This window comes from Chrysemys picta, chromosome 18 (genome assembly GCF_011386835.1).
Source record: "Chrysemys picta bellii isolate R12L10 chromosome 18, ASM1138683v2, whole genome shotgun sequence".
Classification (NCBI taxonomy): Eukaryota; Metazoa; Chordata; order Testudines; family Emydidae; genus Chrysemys; species Chrysemys picta.
Window position 1 is genome coordinate 20,067,429 of NC_088808.1, and position 21,001 is coordinate 20,088,429.

The following is a 21,001-nucleotide window of genomic DNA, read 5'->3' on the forward strand; positions in this document are numbered from 1 at the left end:
TGTATGACTTTTTCATCTATCATAAGATATTGCTGTAGCAACGACATGTAAATTAGAAGTCGACAGGCTTTGAGAGAATGGATTGTCCTCTGGAAAGCATGAACCTCCCACCAGTTGCCATCAGCTATATTTTCAGTAATTCTGCTATGGAACCTCCTTTACCTGGAATAATACGTATTGACAGCCTCTAAAAGGGAATGGAGGAAGTTATGGGTTTAAGGAGCAGTACAAACAGCTGCAATAGTCTTGTGCACATCTGAACCTCCAAAAACATAGTGAGAATTTGTGGTGAGTTGAGTTAATGGGATTGCTTTCTCTTGATAGCACTGTTCTCAGTGCACATCATCACTCTTACAGATAGTATTTCAAAGCTCCTTGGAATCACAGCCTTGTAAAATTATTCTTGCCCTCTCACTGTAAATATCTTTAAAAGAGATGAATAAAATTTAGTCTCTTTATCGTAATAGAGAGCAGACAAGTAGATTTTTGTTTGGGTTGATAAATTTTCCTGACCATTTGTGCAATTACACAACTTTACTGTTCCTTCTGTCTAAATGTTTGTAATGCTTTTATAAAATTCATATCTACCCTGCTAAGACTGAGCAAAAATAAATATTTTTTTTTATTTTTAACCAAAATAACAGATTTCTTCTATTAAAAATCAGTGTTTTATTGCAGAATCCTTGACTTAACTCATGGTCCTGGCTCACAATGGTAGGTTAAGTATCAGGGGGTACTGATACTTAACCTACTCAGGGGTAATGGTAGGTTAAAATTTTCAAAAGACACAAATGGGAATTGGTTGCCTTAGCTCCCTTTTGAAAATCTTTCCCAAAGTAGTCCAGGTTGACAAAATCTTATCAGATCAAATTCACTCCTGCAAGAGTGGATGCTGTCTTTACAAGCTTCCCACTCACTGCTATGCTGCTTGCACCTCTCTTCACCTATTCAGACACTCACTGAGGGCAGGTCTTCACTACGGGGGGGGGGGTGGGGTGGGGTGGGGTGTCGGTCGATTTAAGATACGCAAATTCAGCTACGTGAATAGCATGGCTGAATTCGACGTATCGGAGCCGACTTACCCCGCTGTGAGGACGGCGGCAAAATCAACCTCCGCAGCTCCCCGTCGACGGCGCTTACTCCCACCTCCGCTGGTGGAGTAAGAGCGTCGATTTGGGGATCGATTGTCACGTCCCGACGAGACGCGATAATTCGATCCCCGAGAGATCGATTTCTACCCGCCGATTCAGGCGGGTAGTGTAGACCTAGCCTTAGTGTACACTACCAATTATGTGATGGGTTTGTGGTGTGGACAGAGACTTTCAGATTCATTTAATTGGTGGCATTGGTTGCTAAAAAATTAATCCTGCAGAAATGGAAAAGTCGATCCCCACCAAACATTTGTGCCTGGTTCAGTAATATGGCTGACCTCGCATGAGTGGCTCTAGAGCTGAGAATAGTTATCTCAATACCTAGTTAGCTATACTGGAAGCCTCAGTAGAGAAGCCAGTAAGAATGCCAGTTGTAGTAATGGCTTTTGTGATGTGTTTAATTGTCCATAAGTGACTGGACTGACCACCAGATCTGTTCAAAAGCCACTTAAGCTATTATACGGTAACACCTTTCAGTCGCTGATGGTATGGAATGATTTGAATTAATGATCTGGTATATAGGCTCTAGTTCCCTGAACCTTCCACTTCCTGTAAATGCAATTTTTAAAAAAACTATAACACTAAATATTCTGTTGTGATAGTGAGTATAACCATCATCAGCTGTGTGTATCCTCTAACACTTTAAGAATAGTCACTATGCCTCTTTTAATCATGGTATTTTATCTCCCGTATTTTTTTCCTCTTTCAGACAGGGATATACTGAAGATTATTATAATCCGAAAAGTGGTTGGAATGATTACTATGCAGACTACTATGCAAACCCATATAATTATGGAGGTACAGTTAGACAATGAATTCTAAATTTTTCTGAGTTTAGTTGGTTCACAAAAAACATGGGAAGTGTAATAAAATTAGCATCAGAGAACTATTATAAAACTAAATTTGTGGTCTTTTCCTGAAATAGTGATATTGTCATATTTTCCACAGCTAATGAGAATAAAGCTTTCAGTTTGTGGAAAACTGAACCTCCTGCATTGCAGTTGTCCTTAATGCTTTGCTGTCATCTCTATATCCTTGGTTCAGTAGGAGGAAAAAGCAGAGAATTAAGTTTGAATTCATTGTTTTGATTCCCTATTTGACAATGAGGAAAATGGTCAAACTTTTCTTTTGCCTTAATTTATCACGGTAAAATTATATGGTGGCACATGTATGGGATTGCTTGCTATAGTGTACAACATATATCACTGTGCCCACTTGTGCCTGAACACGTGTATTGTGGACAAATTCTTAATCACTGGAAAACTAGTTAATGATCAGAACATAAATTGACCCTACCTCAAACTGTAGCGCTCTGCACAAATAATATGCCCCACGGTCACCCCTGGGGTGACAGTGTTCTGGAGAGCAGCACTTGAATTCTATCAGACCAATGAGCATAGGGGGTTCTCGCCTCCAAACTCCAGGATTTTATATTGAGGGTTTCCATATTTTCTTGTAGAAATAATTTTCTCATAACTTAACCTCATAGTAGTTTAGATGAAAAGATCGATTAGATTGCAGAGACCATCCCTTTGAAAAAGTACAGTATAGTATCCAGATAATGTACATAACAGTAATCTGATAACTACACTTGGGTGTAACCAAATTTATCACAGGGACATGAAATTGAAATACAGCTTTTTTGCTTACAGTTCAACAGTTCAGTCTATAACTTTTATTTGATCTCATCTGGTTATGGCAAAATGTATGAGTATACATATTTCTAATAAAATTAGTATCTCAACTTTGTTTTGAAAGCTTTTTTTTTTAATTGGATTTGTAGAGTAGTTATCTCAGATGTTAACAAAACATAGGTGTATGCATTTCAGGAGGGAACAAATAGAGAAGTTCTGTGAGCAACTTACTGGGCAAAGATTTTAGATTAAACCCGTTCTTTTTTTTAAAGATCCAAGTCGCTGGGAACGTTATCCATCAGCATATGACTCCAGATATAGAGATCCCAGAAGTTATGACCAGAGATACTGGTATGACACTGAACAGAATCTGTACCAAAAGAGAGAGGCATATCCATATGATAACAGGTTTGTAAGCCATGCCCTTTATTTGCAGGCTTTGAGAGCTGTCTCTTTAGTGTAACTTGTTTTCAGGTACTTGCTATAAAGCTGGGTTTAAATCACAGCTAGAAAACATTTTCAAGGGAAAAAATAACTGAAGATATTTCTATTAAATCAGGTTTTGGACTGTATTCCCAGAATACAGGTTCTTATCTTTATTTTCATATTTCATTGCTCTTTAGACAAGACCGTTATGAAGATCACTGGCGATATGATCCTCGCTTTGCTGGAAGCTTTGATGATGAAACTGAGCCTCACAGAGACCCTTATGGTGATGAATTTGACAGACGAAGTGTCCACAGTGAACATTCTGCCCATAGCCTCCGTAGTTCCCACAGTGTTCATAGCCATCAGAGCAGCTTCAGTTCTCGCTCTCAGCAAGTGAGTTTCATATGAGTGCATCATGTGTTTGACTTTGTTCTGTTAACCCGCTTGATGTTAGGACTGGGGTTACCTGACAATCTCTTGGATCAAATCTCTAGAAGCTAGTGGAAGATCATAAACATACAAAAGTTAGTTATTTCGGTTCTTAGCTTGGGTTATAGAGGCATATTTTGAAAGTTCATATTCAGCAACTAGAGACTGAACATTGTGCCACAGTGTTTGCTTGATTTTAAAATATTTATTTGATAGTTCTTAAAGTCTTTGATTAGAACTGGGGCTCAAGTTGTGCTTGATGCTACATAAGAATATAGGAAGAAATGGTCTCTTTGGCTAAGGGCTTAATCCTACAATTCACTGGGTATGGGAGCATTGCTACATTTTACTATAGTTGAGAATGTGTCCACATTTCTATTTTTATATGTCCTGTTCCTCCCAAATCACAAGCATAAAAACTAATGCTGGGCTGAAACTTGGAATACATTTAAAGAGTTGAGGCTGTTGAATTGATATATAGAACAGTCTTCTACTGTAAGGTTTTTAAAAAATAAATAAATTACTCTTCTACTGTACAAATGCACAGATAATTCCATGAAACATTCTAACTGGTAAATGATTCTTGTATACTGTTAGTAGAGTTTGCATTTGCATTATCTGTAGTCTCATATGTTAACCTTCCAGAAATCCAGATGTAGTTTTAAATTTAGTCATCCATTTGGAACCCAAATGTTTCATTGATATTGGACATGGAGAATTGGAGGCTATCCAGGCATTTATACCGAGTATCCATATTCAATCAAGTCAGATTTTCTCTTATGTCAGGAGAGGCACTAAGAAAAGGTTGTGGGGTCGTTCTGATCTTGGCTGAGCTGCGGATGAAGCCACACTCCAGTCTGCAGATCATTCTATGAATTTTTATTCTTGGCAAAATACACACGCAAATAATCATTTTAAAAAGGACGGGGAGGAGTCGGTAGAGAGATAAGTAAACCCACAAGTGCAGTCTGAGATGAGCAAATCAAATTGTAAGAGGGGACCATAGGGAAGTAGAGCATTAAAACAGACGACAAACTATTGTAGCTCAAGTCCATTATACCACTTGATTCATTGAGCAGCTTTCATAAAGCCAGTGAAAGTCCTGTGCAACTTACTATATTAAAATACTTATAAGGAGACCATATAGCTGCTAAGTGGGAGATAAAAAGCCCCTCAGTCCTGCTTGCCACATTATTCAGCCCGTGTGAGTCTTTCCCCGCCTGCTATTATGTCTTTAATGCAACAATTACTAATATGTTCTATTCAGAGCCAGGTTTATAGAAGCAACCATGATCTGACAGCTAATGCATATGAAACCACCACCCAGCCCGTCTCGCTTCACACAGATTATCCATACGGCGGATACCCTGCTAACTTTGATGGTCAACAGCCTTTTACAGATTATGGCTACTCAGCTGAAACTGGATGGCCATCTGTAGAACAAGGTATTTGCAGAAACATGGGGGACGGTTGGGTTGAGAGGATAGTTAACAATTCTTTGCTTTTGTGCCTTTCATTCAACTTTAAAATGCTTTACAAACATTTATTGAACCTATTGGTAGTAAAGACACCTGTGTTCATAATAGATATTGAACTGATAACAGTAGAATGTAATATTCCCTATTTGTAGAGTCATAGATATGAGCTATACCTAAGGTAAGTTTTGTTAACTGTGAGGATAGTCCCTTGCTTGTTCCATCTTGGGTTGTCACTGAACAGTTCCATTATTTTATGGCCAGATATTAATTGCTACTGGTTATGTATTAAGTACGGCACACTTATTTTGCATTTGTGGTGTTTGCTGTAGAACCATGTGTATATAACGGGATGCTGTAAAACTCTCTTGAATCCAAGCATGCTTTGAATTCAGTCTACTCTTAATTCTTGGAGAATCTTTAAAATAAACGTAACTTAGAAACAATTCTGTTTATATAATCCTTTGATTTTTCTATTAACCTTGCTTCTTGCAGTTAAACAGCAGTGTTTCTAAAAAGAGAGTTTTTCATATAAAGTATCAGTAGTTTTTAAAGAAAATATTTGTCAGAAGTCCTCTAAAACATAGAAATGTACTGGGGATTGATGAGCAATAAGTCACTTATGGGAAAAATAATGCATTTAAATAAAACAATGTTCAAGTTCTCGGTACAGAACTTTTTCTTATTTCAAATTTCTGAGAGGTCTGCTCTCAGTTCTGTCTTGCATTTGATAGGACAAGTATAGCTATTAACTTGCTGAAGATAGTGTTTAGCCAACTTCAATAACTAGTTTGTTTCATGTCTGCTTTGATTGTGATAAGAACTATATAGAAAACTAAATAAAACGTAAATAACTAAGTAACTAATTGAATCACTTGATTTTGATGTTTCTCTCTACTGTAGTCCCATCAAGACCCTCGACACCTGAGAAATTTTTAGTGCCTCATATCTGTGCAAGGTTTGGTCCTGGGGGCCATCTGACAAAAGTGTTGCCAAACCTGCCTTCAGAAGGACAGCCAGCTTTGGTTGAGATACACAGTATGGAGGTAAAGCAAAAGTATACCAGGAATACAAATGTGTTTGTTTATAATATCTTGTTTTTTTTCTAAAGGGAAAATAGGGCACTTCAGTTGTGTTATGGCTTTCTGTTGTATGTGCGTTAGTTTATAGAAAAACAAATGTTGATTCTTTGCTTCTGTAAGTTTTCCTTATGTTTTCACTTTTGATTTCTCCTGCAAGCCCTTAGTGTAGAATAGCTATCTCCTTTTCTCACTGTGGCATTTGATTCATTACAAAAGGATTTCCAAGTCCTAGGAAGGTTGGGATCTTGATTTTTTGTGTGCATGCAGCCATTGATTGAGACATGAGCATTTGTCCCTTTCTCTGCTGACTATGACGGTGATGGTTTGCTATCTTAGTGTATGGCTACACAGCCTGTGGCAGTGAATCTCTGAGCCCAGGTTGTCAGATTCAGGCTCTCAGGGCTTGCGCTACCATGCTAAAAAAGCTGTGTAGACATTGCCCTTAGGCTTCCGAGCTCCAGCCCGAGCCACACTGTCTACACGGTTATTTTTAATGCAGTAGCTCAAGCAGGAGTCAGTTGACCCAGGCTCGGAGGCTCTCTGCGTAGACGTAGGAGATTAAGTACCTTGTGTGTATTTCCCTTTCTCTTGTGACTCCACCAGTGGGCCAAAGGAATACAAAGTTTTTGGTCACCAGAAAGATGTGGACAGATTGCAGAGAGTTCAGAGAAGAGTGACAAGTGAGTTGCAGGATCTGATTTATGGGGACAGAGTAGAATGTGGCCAACATGACCAAGATAGAACACAATTATCTACAAGTATTTGAATGGTGTACACAGCAAGGAGACAGAGGAATTATTTAGAATGTCACAAGGAGATATGAAAAGGAAAATATAGGCTTAATACCAGGATAAACTTCCCATGAGATCTTCCACTGTGGAATAATTTCTCATGGAAAGTAATTAAAACATTTAAACTGGATTGGACAGGGCCCTAACAAACATACTATAGGGAACACAGCTGTTCAAGAGTGGTAGACTAGATGACACCATAGGTTATGTATAGCTTTTATTTATTTTATTTTATTTTATTTTGATACACTGTTAGGTACAAAATGAATTACTGTATAAATGGTGGAATTTATAGATGTAAGAGCTAATCATCATGCTTTTATGGTTTTGTATTTTTTTTTTTAGACTATGTTGCAACATATGCCAGAACAAGAAGAGATGAGAGCCTTTCCGGGCCCTCTTGCTAAGTATGTTTTTTGGATTTCATAAGCTGTTTTAAAATTTTCTCAGGCTTAATTTTTCCTTGTAATTTTGCATGGCCACAAATAAATTTAAACGGGTTTGATCAGATATCTTATCTATATTCCACAAGCCTAAATTTTACTGGAGGTTTGACTTTGCTCTGTTCTACATACTACTTATTGTGATGATGATGTCTGGCACTTCATACTGATTCTTTGTTTCATTGCATACTTTTCTTCCTCTTCCAGAGATGATACCCATAAAGTGGATGTCATTAATTTTGCACAAAACAAAGCCACACAGTGCTTTCAGAATGAAAATCTAATTGACAAAGAGTCTGCAAGCCTGCTTTGGGATTTTATTGTATTGTTGTGCAGACAGAATGGGGTATGTCATATTTCTTAAATCTTTGTAAGCTTTCTCTTGATGCCCTGAAGGTCAGTTTTCAGAGCCTTTGTCTTTAGGTTTTAGATAAGAATCTTAAGATATAGCAGCTCCATTTATGTGAAGGCGGCAAGAGTACGTAAGGTGTTTGTACTGGGCCAAGAATGCAGGTCATATACTCAAAAGGCAGGTATTCCTCCTTAATCTTGCTGTTTGAAGTGCCAAATAAGATGAGAGCAATGGGTCTTTATCTGTATAGTCCCAATAGGACACCTGAGTTGGCCAATCCAATCTTATCTCCTTTTGTCCAACCCACTGCATCATTTGTGTTAATTAACTTGTTAAACTTCAAATGTTTAAAATATTTCAGTCAAATTATTTCAAAGTGATTGAATTTGTTTCATTTATAGACCGTAGTGGGCACAGACATTGCAGAGCTTTTGCTACGAGATCACAAAACAGTTTGGCTTCCTGGGAAATCGCCCAATGAAGCAAACTTGATTGACTTCACTAATGAGGCTTTGGAGCAAGTGGAAGAAGAGTCTGTTGAAGCTCAACTCTCATTTCTCACCGATAGTCTTATAACCACAATTGACAGTCTTGAAAGAGAGACGGAGAGATTCAGGGAGCTTCTGCTTTATGGTCGTAAGAAGGTGAATGTTCATATTGTTGCTTAAAGTACTGGTTGAGTTTTTTTTTTTTTTTACTTGAATGTATTGTTCCAAAAACCACATATCCTTAAATCCCTGGTGGCTTGCATATAATTAAAATATCAAGTAATAAAAATGAAAGCTACACAAATAGTAATGTATATAATATGTAATATTTATGGTACCATGGATGTCCTTGGCACTCTACAGTAAAGAGAGAGATCCCTGTCCCAAAGAATTCACAATTCAAAACCAAATTATATTGTAACACACTAGCATGTGACTTAATGAGTATTTTCAATTCATAGTCATAAGATATCTGCACTAGAAATCATTAGTACTTTGTCCTGAGTGGTGTATTGAACTTGTTCCCCAATAAACTCATTTACTTTTCATATGCTTTCTACACTAATAGGATGCTTTGGAGTCTGCCATGAAGCATGGATTATGGGGTCATGCTCTGCTGCTTGCCAGTAAAATGGACAGCAGAACACACGCAAGAGTCATGACCAGGTAATGATTTGTTGCTTGATGATGATGATTAGAATATGCTGTAAGTATGGAATAGCCATTTATTTCCCATTAATGAGGTAAAGTCCTATGGCTCAGAAATTGAGGCCACAATTATGATGTGTGCCTGTGCCTATGCAGGAATTCTGCTTTAGATATATTGTCTGAGTGTTGACTTAAGTCATGTTGCAGCTTTAGTTTCAGGGATTTTAGCCTTTAAAGTTAAACTTCACAGAATTGCAGTGACTGCTACAACTGTTGGCAAGAGCTATTCTGCCACCACCTTCACTGTAACATGATTTCCTCTGTGGATCTGAAACCATGCCGTAAACTGACTTACTAGCTGACTGACAGATCTGCCATACAAACTATAGAACATTAATGAAAATGGGGAGGGGGGAATAGCCTAGGAATTAGCTGCACTTCACGTTTCAAAAACTCAGATTTTCACAGTAACGGGATTAAATACGCTATATGTATGCTTGTCTTCCTTCAGAGTTTTGCATGGCTATTTCCCCAGTTACTTTTGGGACTTTTAATACCCAAGTAATGTTACGCCCGTGCTCCTTCTTATTTCGGAAAGAAGCAACCATCTTCCAGCAAGGACTGTCAGTACATAAGAGCAGCATTTTCTGTCCTCCCACAGCTTCTGAAACAATGTTACAGCTGTCTGCTGGCACTAGGAGCCCAATTCTTGAGATTGTTCCTAGGCTTGTATTTGCATAGGGCTGTACTGCAGGTCCAATAGTTTAACCAGTAACTGTTTTAAAGATGATTCACTGGCCAATTACACTTATTTCACTGCGGTGCTTTGAAAACCTCCTTTCTCAAAGCTAAACTAAATATAAACATGTGAGTCATGTTAACTGCTTACCTACAATTGTTTTTATGTAGATTTGCCAACAGTCTTCCAATTAATGATCCTCTGCAAACTGTTTACCAGCTCATGTCTGGAAGAATGCCAGCAGCATCCACAGTGAGTTTTAAGAATAAGCTTCAATTAAGACTTGTATATGTTCTCTTGTGAATTACCTCTTACAGCACACTAGCGGTATGCTTTTACATACAACTGGGTTCCAAAAAGAATTAGGTAAGTTCACGGAGGATAGGTCCATCAATGGCTATTAACCCAGATGGTCAGGGGTACAACCCCATACTTTGGGTGTCCCATAACCCCTGACTGCCAGATGCTGGGACTGGATGATAGGGGATGAATCACTTGATAACTCCCCTGTTCTGTTCATTACCTCTGAAGCATCTGGTACCGGCCACTGTTGGAAGACAGGATACTGAGCTAGATGGACCAGTAGTATGGCCATTCTTATGTTCTTGCATACCTGATCTAGAATGCAAAAATTATTCTAGCCCTTACTCGGGTTGTAATCCTTATCCACGCACCCTTCCATTCTATGGCTTGATGGGTGTCTACTCTAATTCTAGTGCTGTGGAGATGAGAAATGGGGAGACTGGAGGCCTCATCTTGCGATGGTACTATCCAACTTGACCAATAACATGGATGTGGAATCGAGGACTATTACCACCATGGGAGATACTCTTGGTAAGTAATTTGAAGTTGAATCTGTGGAGAATAAAGTGAGTAAATAGCAGGGCTGTTTATATTGGGAGCAATGGAATGGATGTGGGCTCTGAACAAATGAAGGGTTTTCTTAAACTTAAATTGTTGGGTTTGTTTTATGAAAACTAACAATTGCTACTTATACAATAAAACCAAACCTTTTTTAGTTCTGCGGATTTCTGTTTTGTGAGAATAAATTGGAATTCTAAAGAACCAAAACAATTCAAGATGCTATGAATTAGTTATGTACCATTCAGATACAATTTCACGAGAGATCTATCGTGCTTTGTTTCAGCTTCTAAAGGCCTTTTAGATGCTGCTCATTTTTGCTACTTGATGGCTCAGATCGGGTTTGGCGTTTATACAAAGAAAACAACAAAGCTTGTCCTAATTGGATCAAATCACAGGTGTGGAATTCAAATTACTTGCCTTTGTTTTTGTAAAACTTTGCTATTTAAAAGACAAAAATAGAAGGAAATGGTTTGTGATATTCTAACAAGTAACATGCCACAATAGATAATTACTTAACCAAAGTTGTTTAGGACGTAGCTGCTTATTTCTGAAGCATGGAAGTTGCTTGATCTGATGCTTTCTACTCAGTAATGCCATGTGACTAACTTTTGATGTGCCAGTAACATTACATAATCTAAATTAGAGGTAATACATTAAAATTAATTTGTTTTTCCACTTTTCTCTCAGCTTGCCATTTTTAAAGTTTGCCACCAATGAAGCCATTCAAAGAACAGAAGCCTATGAATATGCACAGTCACTGGGAACCCAGCCCTGCTGTTTACCCAATTTCCAGGTTAGCAGCAGTTCTGTTTTTTTTAATGTCATGTCACAGGTTTTGTATGAAGTGCTCTTTATCCTTTTTATGAATGGTGTGGTGTTCGCTTTTGTTGCGTACTCTTTCAAGTACTTGAAGGACCTGGTCTCTCTCTCAAACTTGCTCCCAAAAGACTCCTGATGATAAAAATAATGCAAGGTCACTTTCCAGTGCAAACAAAAGTTAAACTCAGGAATGAGTTAAACATTTAAAAACTCACCCCATAATTTTGGATCTTTGTTTTCTGTTTGGCATCCAAATAAATGTAGATCTTTTAAAGATTTAATTCTACATTTATGACTGGATCATTGCACTGTGTAGTTCTAGGATTTTCCTGATGCTAATCACTAAATCTGATTTTTCCCAAAGAGCAAATATTGTGAATTCCAGACTTCCAGAACCTAAATTAAAGGTAGTGACTGAATTTAAAATTCAAAGAAGAAATCCAGCAGGATTTGTTTTGTACCTGTTGTATACATCTGACCAGCCTCCCCCCCCTTGTAGAACTTGAGTGGAGGAACACTTTGAAAGCTTTTTGACTAGTATTCATTTTTAAATCTAGAATACATGTGATAATGGGCTACTTTAGTTTGTGGCTGGAGTAACAAACTGCCCTGCAATATCTTTAGAAATTATGTGGGCATGCAGTATAACTTTACCTTCTTGCATTCTACAGGTTTTCAAATTCATCTATGCTTGCCGACTAGCTGAGATGGGACTTGCTGCACAAGCGTTTCATTACTGTGAAGTGATTTCCAAAACTGTTCTTAAAAATCCCTACTATTATTCGCCTGTGCTTATCAGTCAACTTATTCAGGTACTATAGGGATAAGTACTCTTCAGAATTAAGCACTCATGGCTTGATACATATTGGTTCATGAATGATAGTTTAGAAATCTCTAAAATTTCTATTTTATTGACCTCTTTACCAATTTTGTTTGTTTTTATAATGCTTCCTTTGATAGATATCATCTCAGTTGCGCCTGTTCGACCCACAGATTAAAGAGAAACCAGAGCAGGAATTATTTATTGAACCTTCGTGGTTAGTACGACTTCGGCACTTGGATGGACAGATCAAGGTATAAAATCTGCTTTCCAAAATTTAAAGGCTTCCATGCTAAGATTTTTACTTAAGATCCTTTTCATAAAATGCTTTTGTGGAGCACTTGTTCTTGTCTAATAATAGATGGGAATTATAAAATTCTGATTTCTTACATATTAAAGCTACCCAGTTGCATACCACTTAAATCAGGATGATGTGCATACTTGTGGGTGCCCCAGTTTTCAGTGTAAAATAGTTGAAAGATAGTGTGTGTGTGTGCAGGGCCGTCCTTAGGCATATGCAGCATACGCGGCTGCGTAGGACACCCGAAAATATGGGGCATCCCTGAGTCTTAAGCTTTGGCTACACTGGCGCTGTACAGCGCTGCAACTTGCTGCACTCAGGGGTGTGAAAAAACACCCCCCTGAGCACAGCGAGTACAGCGCTGTAAAGCGCCAGTGTAATCAATGCCTGCAGCGCTGCACGCTCGCTCGCAGCGCTGCAAGCTACTCCCCTCGGACAGGTGGAGTACTTACAGTGCTGCGAGAGCTCTCTCGCAGCGCTGGCGGCACGACTACACTCACGCTTCACAGCGCTGCAACGGCAGCACTGTGAAGTCCCAAGTGTAGCCAAGTCCTTAGTGTCCACCCTCCCGCCTTTTCCTATCCCTGTTCTGACCCTTCTTGCAGGCTCCCACAGCTAGCTGCTGCAGCCTGGTGAGTCTTCTTCTGGAGGGGATCTAGTACTTAAAAGTGAAAAAGCCTGCCAGATCTATTAGCACAACACTGAAACTGTTAAAGAGCCATTCAAGTGGTAATGAAGCCATTTAACAGACATTTGCTAACCACCAGGTATATGCTGTCAGTTTCTAAATTTACTGACAAAAACAGTTGTGCATTACTGTCATATTTAGCCTACAGGACCTTCACTTAAAATTGTCTTTAAAATATCTCATTAGTGTGTTCCTGAAGACTATAAAATCACATCTCTAAAAAATCCTTGCACAATCTGAGTATTCATCTTTAGCCTTAAATGTGTGGATCTTCAGACATATAGTTTTTTAAAAAAAGAAGAACAGGAGTACTTGTGGCACCTTAGAGACTAACAAATTTATTAGAGCATAAGCTTTCGTGGACTACAGCCCACTTCTTCGGATGCATATAGAATGGAACATATATTGGAACAAACCTGTCATAGTTTTTTAAATAAATCCTTCAAAAGGCCACCCTTATCTAAGGGCTGGTCTACACTGGGGGTGGGGAAGGGGGGGGATCGATCTAAGATACGCAACTTCAGCTACGTGAATAGCGTAGCTGACGTCGAAGTATCTTAGATCGATTTACCTTGGGTCCTCACGGCGCGGGATCGACAGCCGCGGCTCCCCCGTCGACTCCGCTACCGCCGCTCGCTCCAGTGGAGTTCCAGAGTCAACGGGGAGCGCGTTCGGGGATCAATATATCGCGTCTTAATGAGACGCGATATATCGATCCCTGGTAAATCAATCGCTACCCGCTGATACGGCGGGTAGTCTGGACGTATCCTTTAATACACACGCGAGCCTGGGCTGCCGTCGGGCATAGGGGCACCAGTTTAATAATATTGCATAGGGCCCCAGAAATCCTAAGGATGGCCGTATGTGTGTGTGGAATAGACTTCTTTATGCATTCTTGTGCAAGGAGAACTGTAAAACTCCAAGGTTTTAATACTCCATAGGAGCAAGCAGAGATGCACTTCTTAAAAGAAAGGTGAGCGTGTAAGCATTGATCGTAGTAACTAACTACTAAGTTGCAGCTATTAAGTTTCAAACACTGCAGGAGAGGGAGGTATGTTGATTTAAAAAAACTGATTCTATTAGTATTTTTTTTATAAAACTTGCCTTTTGCTTTTGCAAAAGCTTGTGGGGTTTTTTTTTTTTCTAAGCATCTTTTTGGGGGGCTGAACTTGATCTAACAATGACCCTTGACTTATTTTTTACCTGAGAAAGTTGTGAATGGAAAATCTAGTTGCAAAGTTTTCCCTTCCTCAACTTCAAGAAACTAACAAATTATCTTTTTTTATTTAGAAGACTTTCCTTGTTATGCTCTTCCTGGGTTATGAATTTAACATCTTATAGTGGTTAATAGGCTTTTGTTTTCTCCTAACTACAGGATGGTACGATAGCTTACAATGCAGATAGATCCACCCCTCAGCAGTATGCCTGTAGCACACCAAGCTCTGAATTAGACCATATCAGTCAATGTGATGGAACAGGAACTGGACAGGACATGGGACCTGCTACTGAAAACCCATTGTTGGCATCCTTGTTACCTAATATGGTGCACCCCATGCAAGGTGTGCAGCTAATGCCTTCAGGTTAGTATTTCACATTGTTCTCCATGTGTGTCAAGGGGAAGAACCAATACAGTGGACTACAAAATGAAGAAATCACTTAAAAGTTAAACTAATGGGATTTCATTTCTAAACTATTTAGTTATAAATTGGCTCTTTTTGAGATTGATTCATGTAGCATTAGAAGTAAGAATAACACTTCCTTACATAATTGCCAATTAGCTTTTTCTATTGCACATTAGTGGGTGTAAAGATTGTACAGTTCATACAGAAACCCATAAAGGCATAGGGCTCATGTCTCATTTGTAATGGGGACAGAAATAGGAGATGATATTTGAAACGTAACTGGGAGTGTTTAATAGTCCCCTTTTGACTTCAAAGGAGTTTACTGCTTTTTTTAAAACTGTGTTCATTGTCTTTTGAACAACATGTTTTGTTTTGTACGTTGGATGCTTCTAATCCTATTGCTGCTTCACGTTGGATGCCATAGGAGCAAGTGTGAGAACTAAGGATGTAAAAAATGCCAAGCAGCAACAATGGGAGTATTGAGGTCTATTCTCCCAAGTAGGCATTCCATGAGCATATCCATATGGAGGTATTAGATCCTCCTCAGAGAGAGCAGTCTCCTGGTATGGTGACTTGCTTAACTTTTGTCAAATAAACAAATACAGACTAAAAAAGACTTACTGCCCATGCACTGCAATAACTTCTTCACAGTAAAATGCATCCCTGTAAAGTATACAAATAGTCTGTGTTTTACAGATGAGGTGGTTGGAATTGGAACTGAGCAGATCCTGGCTCCTTCGTCCAGTGCTTAGACCATGTCTCTTTTTTTTGTTACCAGTAATTTTCTTAAATTTTGTTCCGCAGCCCCTCAGACTATCCTTGAGGGATCAGCAGCTATGACTCCTCCTTCTCAGCAAGAAACTGGTGGTGGTGTTTCTTTCTATCCTGTGGCTCCTCCCTCTATTGGGCCAGGGTCTGGCTTTGCACCACCAGGCTTTCCAAATCAATATGGAGCTGAACAGTCTTCACTGTACCTGGGATCTGCAGTGCCACCGGGAGGACCACCTCCTCACGCAGCAGAACCACGGCCAGAAGAGCAGTTAAACCAGGAAACAGGTTTGTGCTCTGAATAAATGTTTCCTTGCCTTGAAGGGCACTGAAGTCTTTCTGGAGATTGAGTGCACAGTAACTTGTTTCAATCATTAAAATTGTGCAGTAAATCTTGGGTAACTGAGTGTAGAGTGAAAACTTAAAAGAAAGCAAAGAATCTCACTGAGAAGAGTTGAGTACTACTGGCTTTGCATATCAGGTTTGACATAAATCCAGTGTAAGTAAGTGAGTCACAGCCTGTTCCCTCCTGGACACTTGTCTGTCACAAAACCACTACCTAACGTCGTCATGTGGGCAATTTCTGTTGGAAATGCTCACAATTGGAATTGGAGGAAGTTCTCTACCTCAAACTCAAAGTGAATGTTTAGAACTGTGGGGATCATAGAATTTAAATAGTAGGAGATGCTGCATGTGAAGGCTGAAGTCCACTGACAGAGCTATGCAAAGAATCTCGCACAGCATCACCCTTAGGAATGCCTCACTTAGCTGGTTCTCACACTCCTTTTTAGGAAACTAAATACACATGAATAAACTTTAAAAAAAAATAATAATAAAAAAAAAAAGACGTCAAATGCAGTTCATGCAAGCCCTGAAATTTAATGTTAATTCTTTAAAGCATCAGGTTCTCTAGCACTAGAATCACTAACCAAGTTGGGTAAATGTTATCACAGTTCTAGTGCAACTACTTAGGCATCTATTATGTGTTGAAAAACCACTGAAATTTACTAACTTACTCTGTTCTTGTTTTTCAAGCAATGCAGAGAATTCCCCAGGAATCTCCAATTCAAAAGACTTTCCCTGAACAAAGAGAGGAGGATTTCTATGGCAAAATGGCAACTATGGTATTTTTATATCATACATCCTTAGTGCTTTCTCCAAATCGCACTATGCAAATGTGGAACTCATTATTCAGTGGCACTCTCAAATACTAAGTTCATGAAGTGCACCTCAGCCCCAATCCAGTCTTTTGTTGCAGAAGAAAAAAAATCCAGGAGAAATGTGAGACCTACTATTTTAAAATACTCATGGAAGTAGAAAATCAGACATGTTGGATTTAAAATGTTTATATGCCAACCCACCAGGACCCAGCAGGGCTGTGGCGTATATCAGTGGGAGAGAAAAGCAGATCCTAGTGAGCAAGTCTGCTGACCGTGCTTTTAAAAGACAGTATTGATTTGCACTTAGGGAGTCCTGCCCTGAACAATGGGTGGTGCTATCCAAATTGTACATAAATGTTCAAAACCTAACCATGAACATCTGTTTTACTGTACAGCAGGTATTTTCAGTGTTAAGTCACTTAAGTTGGACATCTCCTAGGGAACTAATTTAGCCTCATGAGATAACAGTTGCTTAATTGAAACAGAATTAACATTAACTTTTCTTAATAGGGACACATTTGGCTGTTGCCAATGGATGAAGTGGTGTTAACCACTTGTTAAATAAATAAATGTACAAATCTAAACTCTGATATTTTTAATACCAAAGTTGCTAAATAAAGATTTTAAATAATAATTTAAAGATTACATACAGACAATGTAGCAAACTTCATTAGTCACTGCAATATTTTTGTTACCTTTACTTTTTTTACAGCCTCTCTCTCAATGGGGATAGCTGTTTAATGAGTGTGTTCAGTGGGATGCCCTGACACGATTACCTCCTTAATAGATTGGACACATTACTGTGAAAGCATAGTTAGGTTTCAGTTTTCTCTGCCTCTGTACTATGCACCTAAACCAGAGGGTAGAGATGTGCCTGAACAATTAACTCAAATGGCTTGGATTTTGTTTGGGAACATGTAATTAAAATTGGAAATGAAGGGGACTGTACTGTCTACCTTTTGCTTAATTGCTTGCTTATTAAGCATGTGCTGGCTTTGTATCTAACCAGGCACCGGGACGAAGATCCAGATCCACCTCTCAGTCTTCAGCACACATGGTACGCCGTGACCAGGCTGGTTTTCACTATCTCGTCATTCCTATCTACATTTCACCCACTTCTAATGACTTTGCATCTCTGTTATTACTGACATTTTCAAAAGAAGGAATTTCTTAAGCAAAATAAAATCTAATCCCTCTAGGTTAGTAGTAAAATGATTTAAAATCCCTGCGTATTTGTAATGCAGGGCTATGGGCGAAGATCTCGGACCACCTCAGAATCCTCCACCCATTCTATAGGACGAGAAAGATGCAACTCTGCAGCAAAGCAGCCCTCTCCTCCTCCTCCATCCATTCCTGAAGGGAAAGAGACCAACAAAGAGATCAGGAAGGAGCCAGCAGCGAGAAAGGTAAATTAAAATGGGTATCTGGTTACAAGTCGCAATGATTAATGGCACCAATGATTAATGGCACCATGGTGCTAAAATGGGGGAGAGGCTGCTTACCTAAATCATCCGATGAACATTTTGTCTTGACTATTGCAGCCTCCATCTACACGTTCAGCTCAGGCCCCAGACTCCAGCATGTGCAGAATGCTGCCACTTGGCTTTCCAACATGCACTAAAGTTACATGCACTGAAGCATGACACACATTGCAGTTGGCTTCTCATTCTTGTCAGGAGCCAGTTCAAAATTGCCTTCTCTGACTTCAGCCAATCTCTTAGAACTTGTCTGACTCCCCATTTCCACTCAGTTAGCACTGACCTCTTGGCCTGCCATACACCTGTCTCCGCTGAGAAGAGCTTTCTCCTCTGCAGCTTCTTACATCTGGCTCAGCCATCTTGTATCCCTCTGCCTCATTGAAATTCATGATTTCAAATTTTAACTACTAGCATCTTTCTCCTTTCCATATGAGCCTTAATTTTTCTCTATTGATTATCATTTAAACTGTCTTGGAATACAGTTTATATGAAGGACTAATTGAAATGGAATTGTATGAAGTTAGATTTTTAAATCTGCTATCAGCAGATTCTTAGAGGAATACACTAAAAAGCCTTGTATTTATTTTTAGAGTGGTGCAAATTGGCTTCGCTGGCTGATGGGAAAAGGAAAGAATGAAGCTCACCTACCAGATGATAAGAACAAATCAGTAAGGGCCCTAAACCGCAGCACACATCACACAAGTTAATTTGCTCAAACTGTTTTCTAGTCCATAGAGTATGGATTTTTTTTTCTTGCGGCCAAACAAAACTTTATATATAAAGTTTTTTCAAAATGCCTGGCTAATTCTGAAAATGGCTTTCAAAATTAATATTAGAAATGATTTGCTGGTTACTAGCCTTGTGACCGATTTGCACTCTTAATCTTGAACTGTGATTTCTTCATAGATTGTTTGGGATGAAAAGAAACAGCGCTGGGTTAATTTAGACGAGCCAGAAGAGGAGGTAAAATACTGAGGAGTTTCTCTTTTTCTTTGCCTGAGTGGATAAGTATCCGATAATGGGACTTCCAAAAAGTGGCTCTTAAAAGCCATCTTTGCTGGCTTACTTTGGGTTAAAATGTAGTATGACATTAACTGCAACTGGTAAACAATTTACATAAATCAGAGTGAGTGATATGTTTTCTGGGTCTGTTTCTGCCCTCAGTTACTGGTGTGGATCCAATGAGTACTGTGAAGTTTCTTAAGGGGACTTATTCTGATTTACACCAGTGTAACTGAAAGTAGACTATGGCCTGTGGGAGTTGACACCACTAAGACCACTTTTTCTCATCTAGAAAGTCATGATCCTGGTGGGGGCAGGGGGAGGTGTCACTAGGCATCACATTTTATTATAGCCTAAAGCAAAAAAAATCCCCTCCTGCACACCCTTACTCTTTAAGGTCAAATATTGCTGTTGATACTTTTTTTTTACGCTTCTAGTCAGTGTCAGGAGATTGTGAAAATGTTTGATTTCAAATAAGGGGTTGCCTGCCTGAAAAGGTTGAGAAATACTGAGCTAAACTGGAGAGGGAGGGGAATGTGTCCAATTACATGTTTGATGGAGTGGCTAAGGAAAACAGAGAAATGTCTGCTTTAAACATGCCATTCAAAGGCTAATACTGTTTTTTGCTTCCAGAGCAAGCCACCGCCACCACCACCAGCCGGGTTTCCTAAAGCTCCTCAGACTGCTCCACCTGGGCCTGGGGGTCCACCCGGTGTCAACATGTTTTCCAGAAAAGCAGGTAACCACACGGCAGTGGATGGCATTCCTCATTGTAAAGGGGAAAGCTTAAGATTGTCCCTGTTGTGAAGAACCCTAAGGCGAAGTTGCCACCCCTTTTGGAGGTGGCTTCTTGGATGAGCACGTGGCAGCTTGCCATGTCATGGTGGTGTGGGCAGGATTGGCCTTGCTGGGTAAACTAGCATCACGATGGTGATTGCTGCCAACACCACACCCTGTGATTCAGAGTTTACCATCTTCTCCTTGGGCCTACTTTTTTCTGATCCTGAAAGATGTTCTAACCAGAAGACATGTTCTGTCTCCATATTACATTTTTACTACAAGCTGACTTATTTCCATATGTTTGTTGTCCTGTTTCAGCAGGAACCAGAGCGCGTTACGTTGACGTTCTAAACCCAAGTGGAGCGAAACCCAGTGGTGCTGTCCCTGCCCCATCAGACCTGTTTGCCCCCTTGGCACCAATGCCTATCCCTGCAAACTTGTTTGTTCCAAACTCAGGTGCGTAAACCCAGTGCAGATAAACTGCAAGAAGCAGGCATCTTAAAGGATGCTTATCCATTACGTGTATCACAAATATCCTTTTGAGCCAAAAAATGTTAACTCCTGTTACTATTGGTCTAAACTTTAAAACTTCTTTAAAAGGCATTGAATTCCATATGAGCCTGGAGACTGAAACCGGGCGAAAACAGCTACAGCTCTGCATGTCACAAACCTCGTCTTTTAGAAAATGTTTACTAAGAGGGCTTACGTCTTAGTTGTCGTGGGCAGCTAGGACCTCAGAACAACAAATCTGAATGGTTCTAGCACCTGTTCTCCAAACAACATGACACTTTTAAACATTGATGTTATGTAGTAACTCCATTTTTATTTAACAGGAAATGGGAATTTTTTACTAGAACCCACAAAGAGCATCTCCTAAAACAATCTGATGAAGCAATGTATGTTCTTTGCTAGACAAAAAGTGCTTTGGTTTCCCCCAAAATGTGAACTGTGCTAGGTGACATAATTCATCAACCCTTATTCATATTTTGCTAAGTACTTGGTGTCAGTTTTTGTTTCTTACTCACCTACTGTTTCCTG

At 39.3% G+C, this 21,001-nt stretch overlaps 1 protein-coding gene across 19 annotated transcripts in view; it reads left to right on the forward strand.

Moving 5' to 3' along the window:
• Positions 1-21,001, forward strand: part of SEC16A (SEC16 homolog A, endoplasmic reticulum export factor) — a 41,157-nt gene that overhangs the window by 13,896 nt on the left and 6,260 nt on the right. For 6 of the 19 annotated variants that reach the window (XM_005299503.5, XM_008169488.4, XM_042854366.2 and 3 more), the window contains 24 exons: positions 1,861-1,949; positions 3,058-3,193; positions 3,409-3,607; positions 4,911-5,088; positions 6,022-6,164; positions 7,337-7,398; positions 7,642-7,780; positions 8,188-8,430; positions 8,843-8,940; positions 9,832-9,913; positions 10,378-10,495; positions 10,809-10,920; positions 11,213-11,318; positions 12,016-12,156; positions 12,305-12,418; positions 14,529-14,733; positions 15,580-15,831; positions 16,579-16,667; positions 17,713-17,760; positions 17,948-18,109; positions 18,772-18,849; positions 19,088-19,144; positions 19,817-19,922; positions 20,282-20,419. In XM_005299503.5, coding sequence (XP_005299560.2) covers positions 1,861-1,949; positions 3,058-3,193; positions 3,409-3,607; positions 4,911-5,088; positions 6,022-6,164; positions 7,337-7,398; positions 7,642-7,780; positions 8,188-8,430; positions 8,843-8,940; positions 9,832-9,913; positions 10,378-10,495; positions 10,809-10,920; positions 11,213-11,318; positions 12,016-12,156; positions 12,305-12,418; positions 14,529-14,733; positions 15,580-15,831; positions 16,579-16,667; positions 17,713-17,760; positions 17,948-18,109; positions 18,772-18,849; positions 19,088-19,144; positions 19,817-19,922; positions 20,282-20,419 — 3,095 coding nt within the window. Of the gene's footprint in view, positions 1-1,860; positions 1,950-3,057; positions 3,194-3,408; positions 3,608-4,910; positions 5,089-6,021; positions 6,165-7,336; positions 7,399-7,641; positions 7,781-8,187; positions 8,431-8,842; positions 8,941-9,831; positions 9,914-10,377; positions 10,496-10,808; positions 10,921-11,212; positions 11,319-12,015; positions 12,157-12,304; positions 12,419-14,528; positions 14,734-15,579; positions 15,832-16,578; positions 16,668-17,712; positions 17,761-17,947; positions 18,110-18,771; positions 18,850-19,087; positions 19,145-19,816; positions 19,923-20,281; positions 20,420-21,001 lie in introns of those variants that run through there. The other 13 variants (XM_042854365.2, XM_065572043.1, XM_065572047.1 and 10 more) reach the window with 7 other exon arrangements.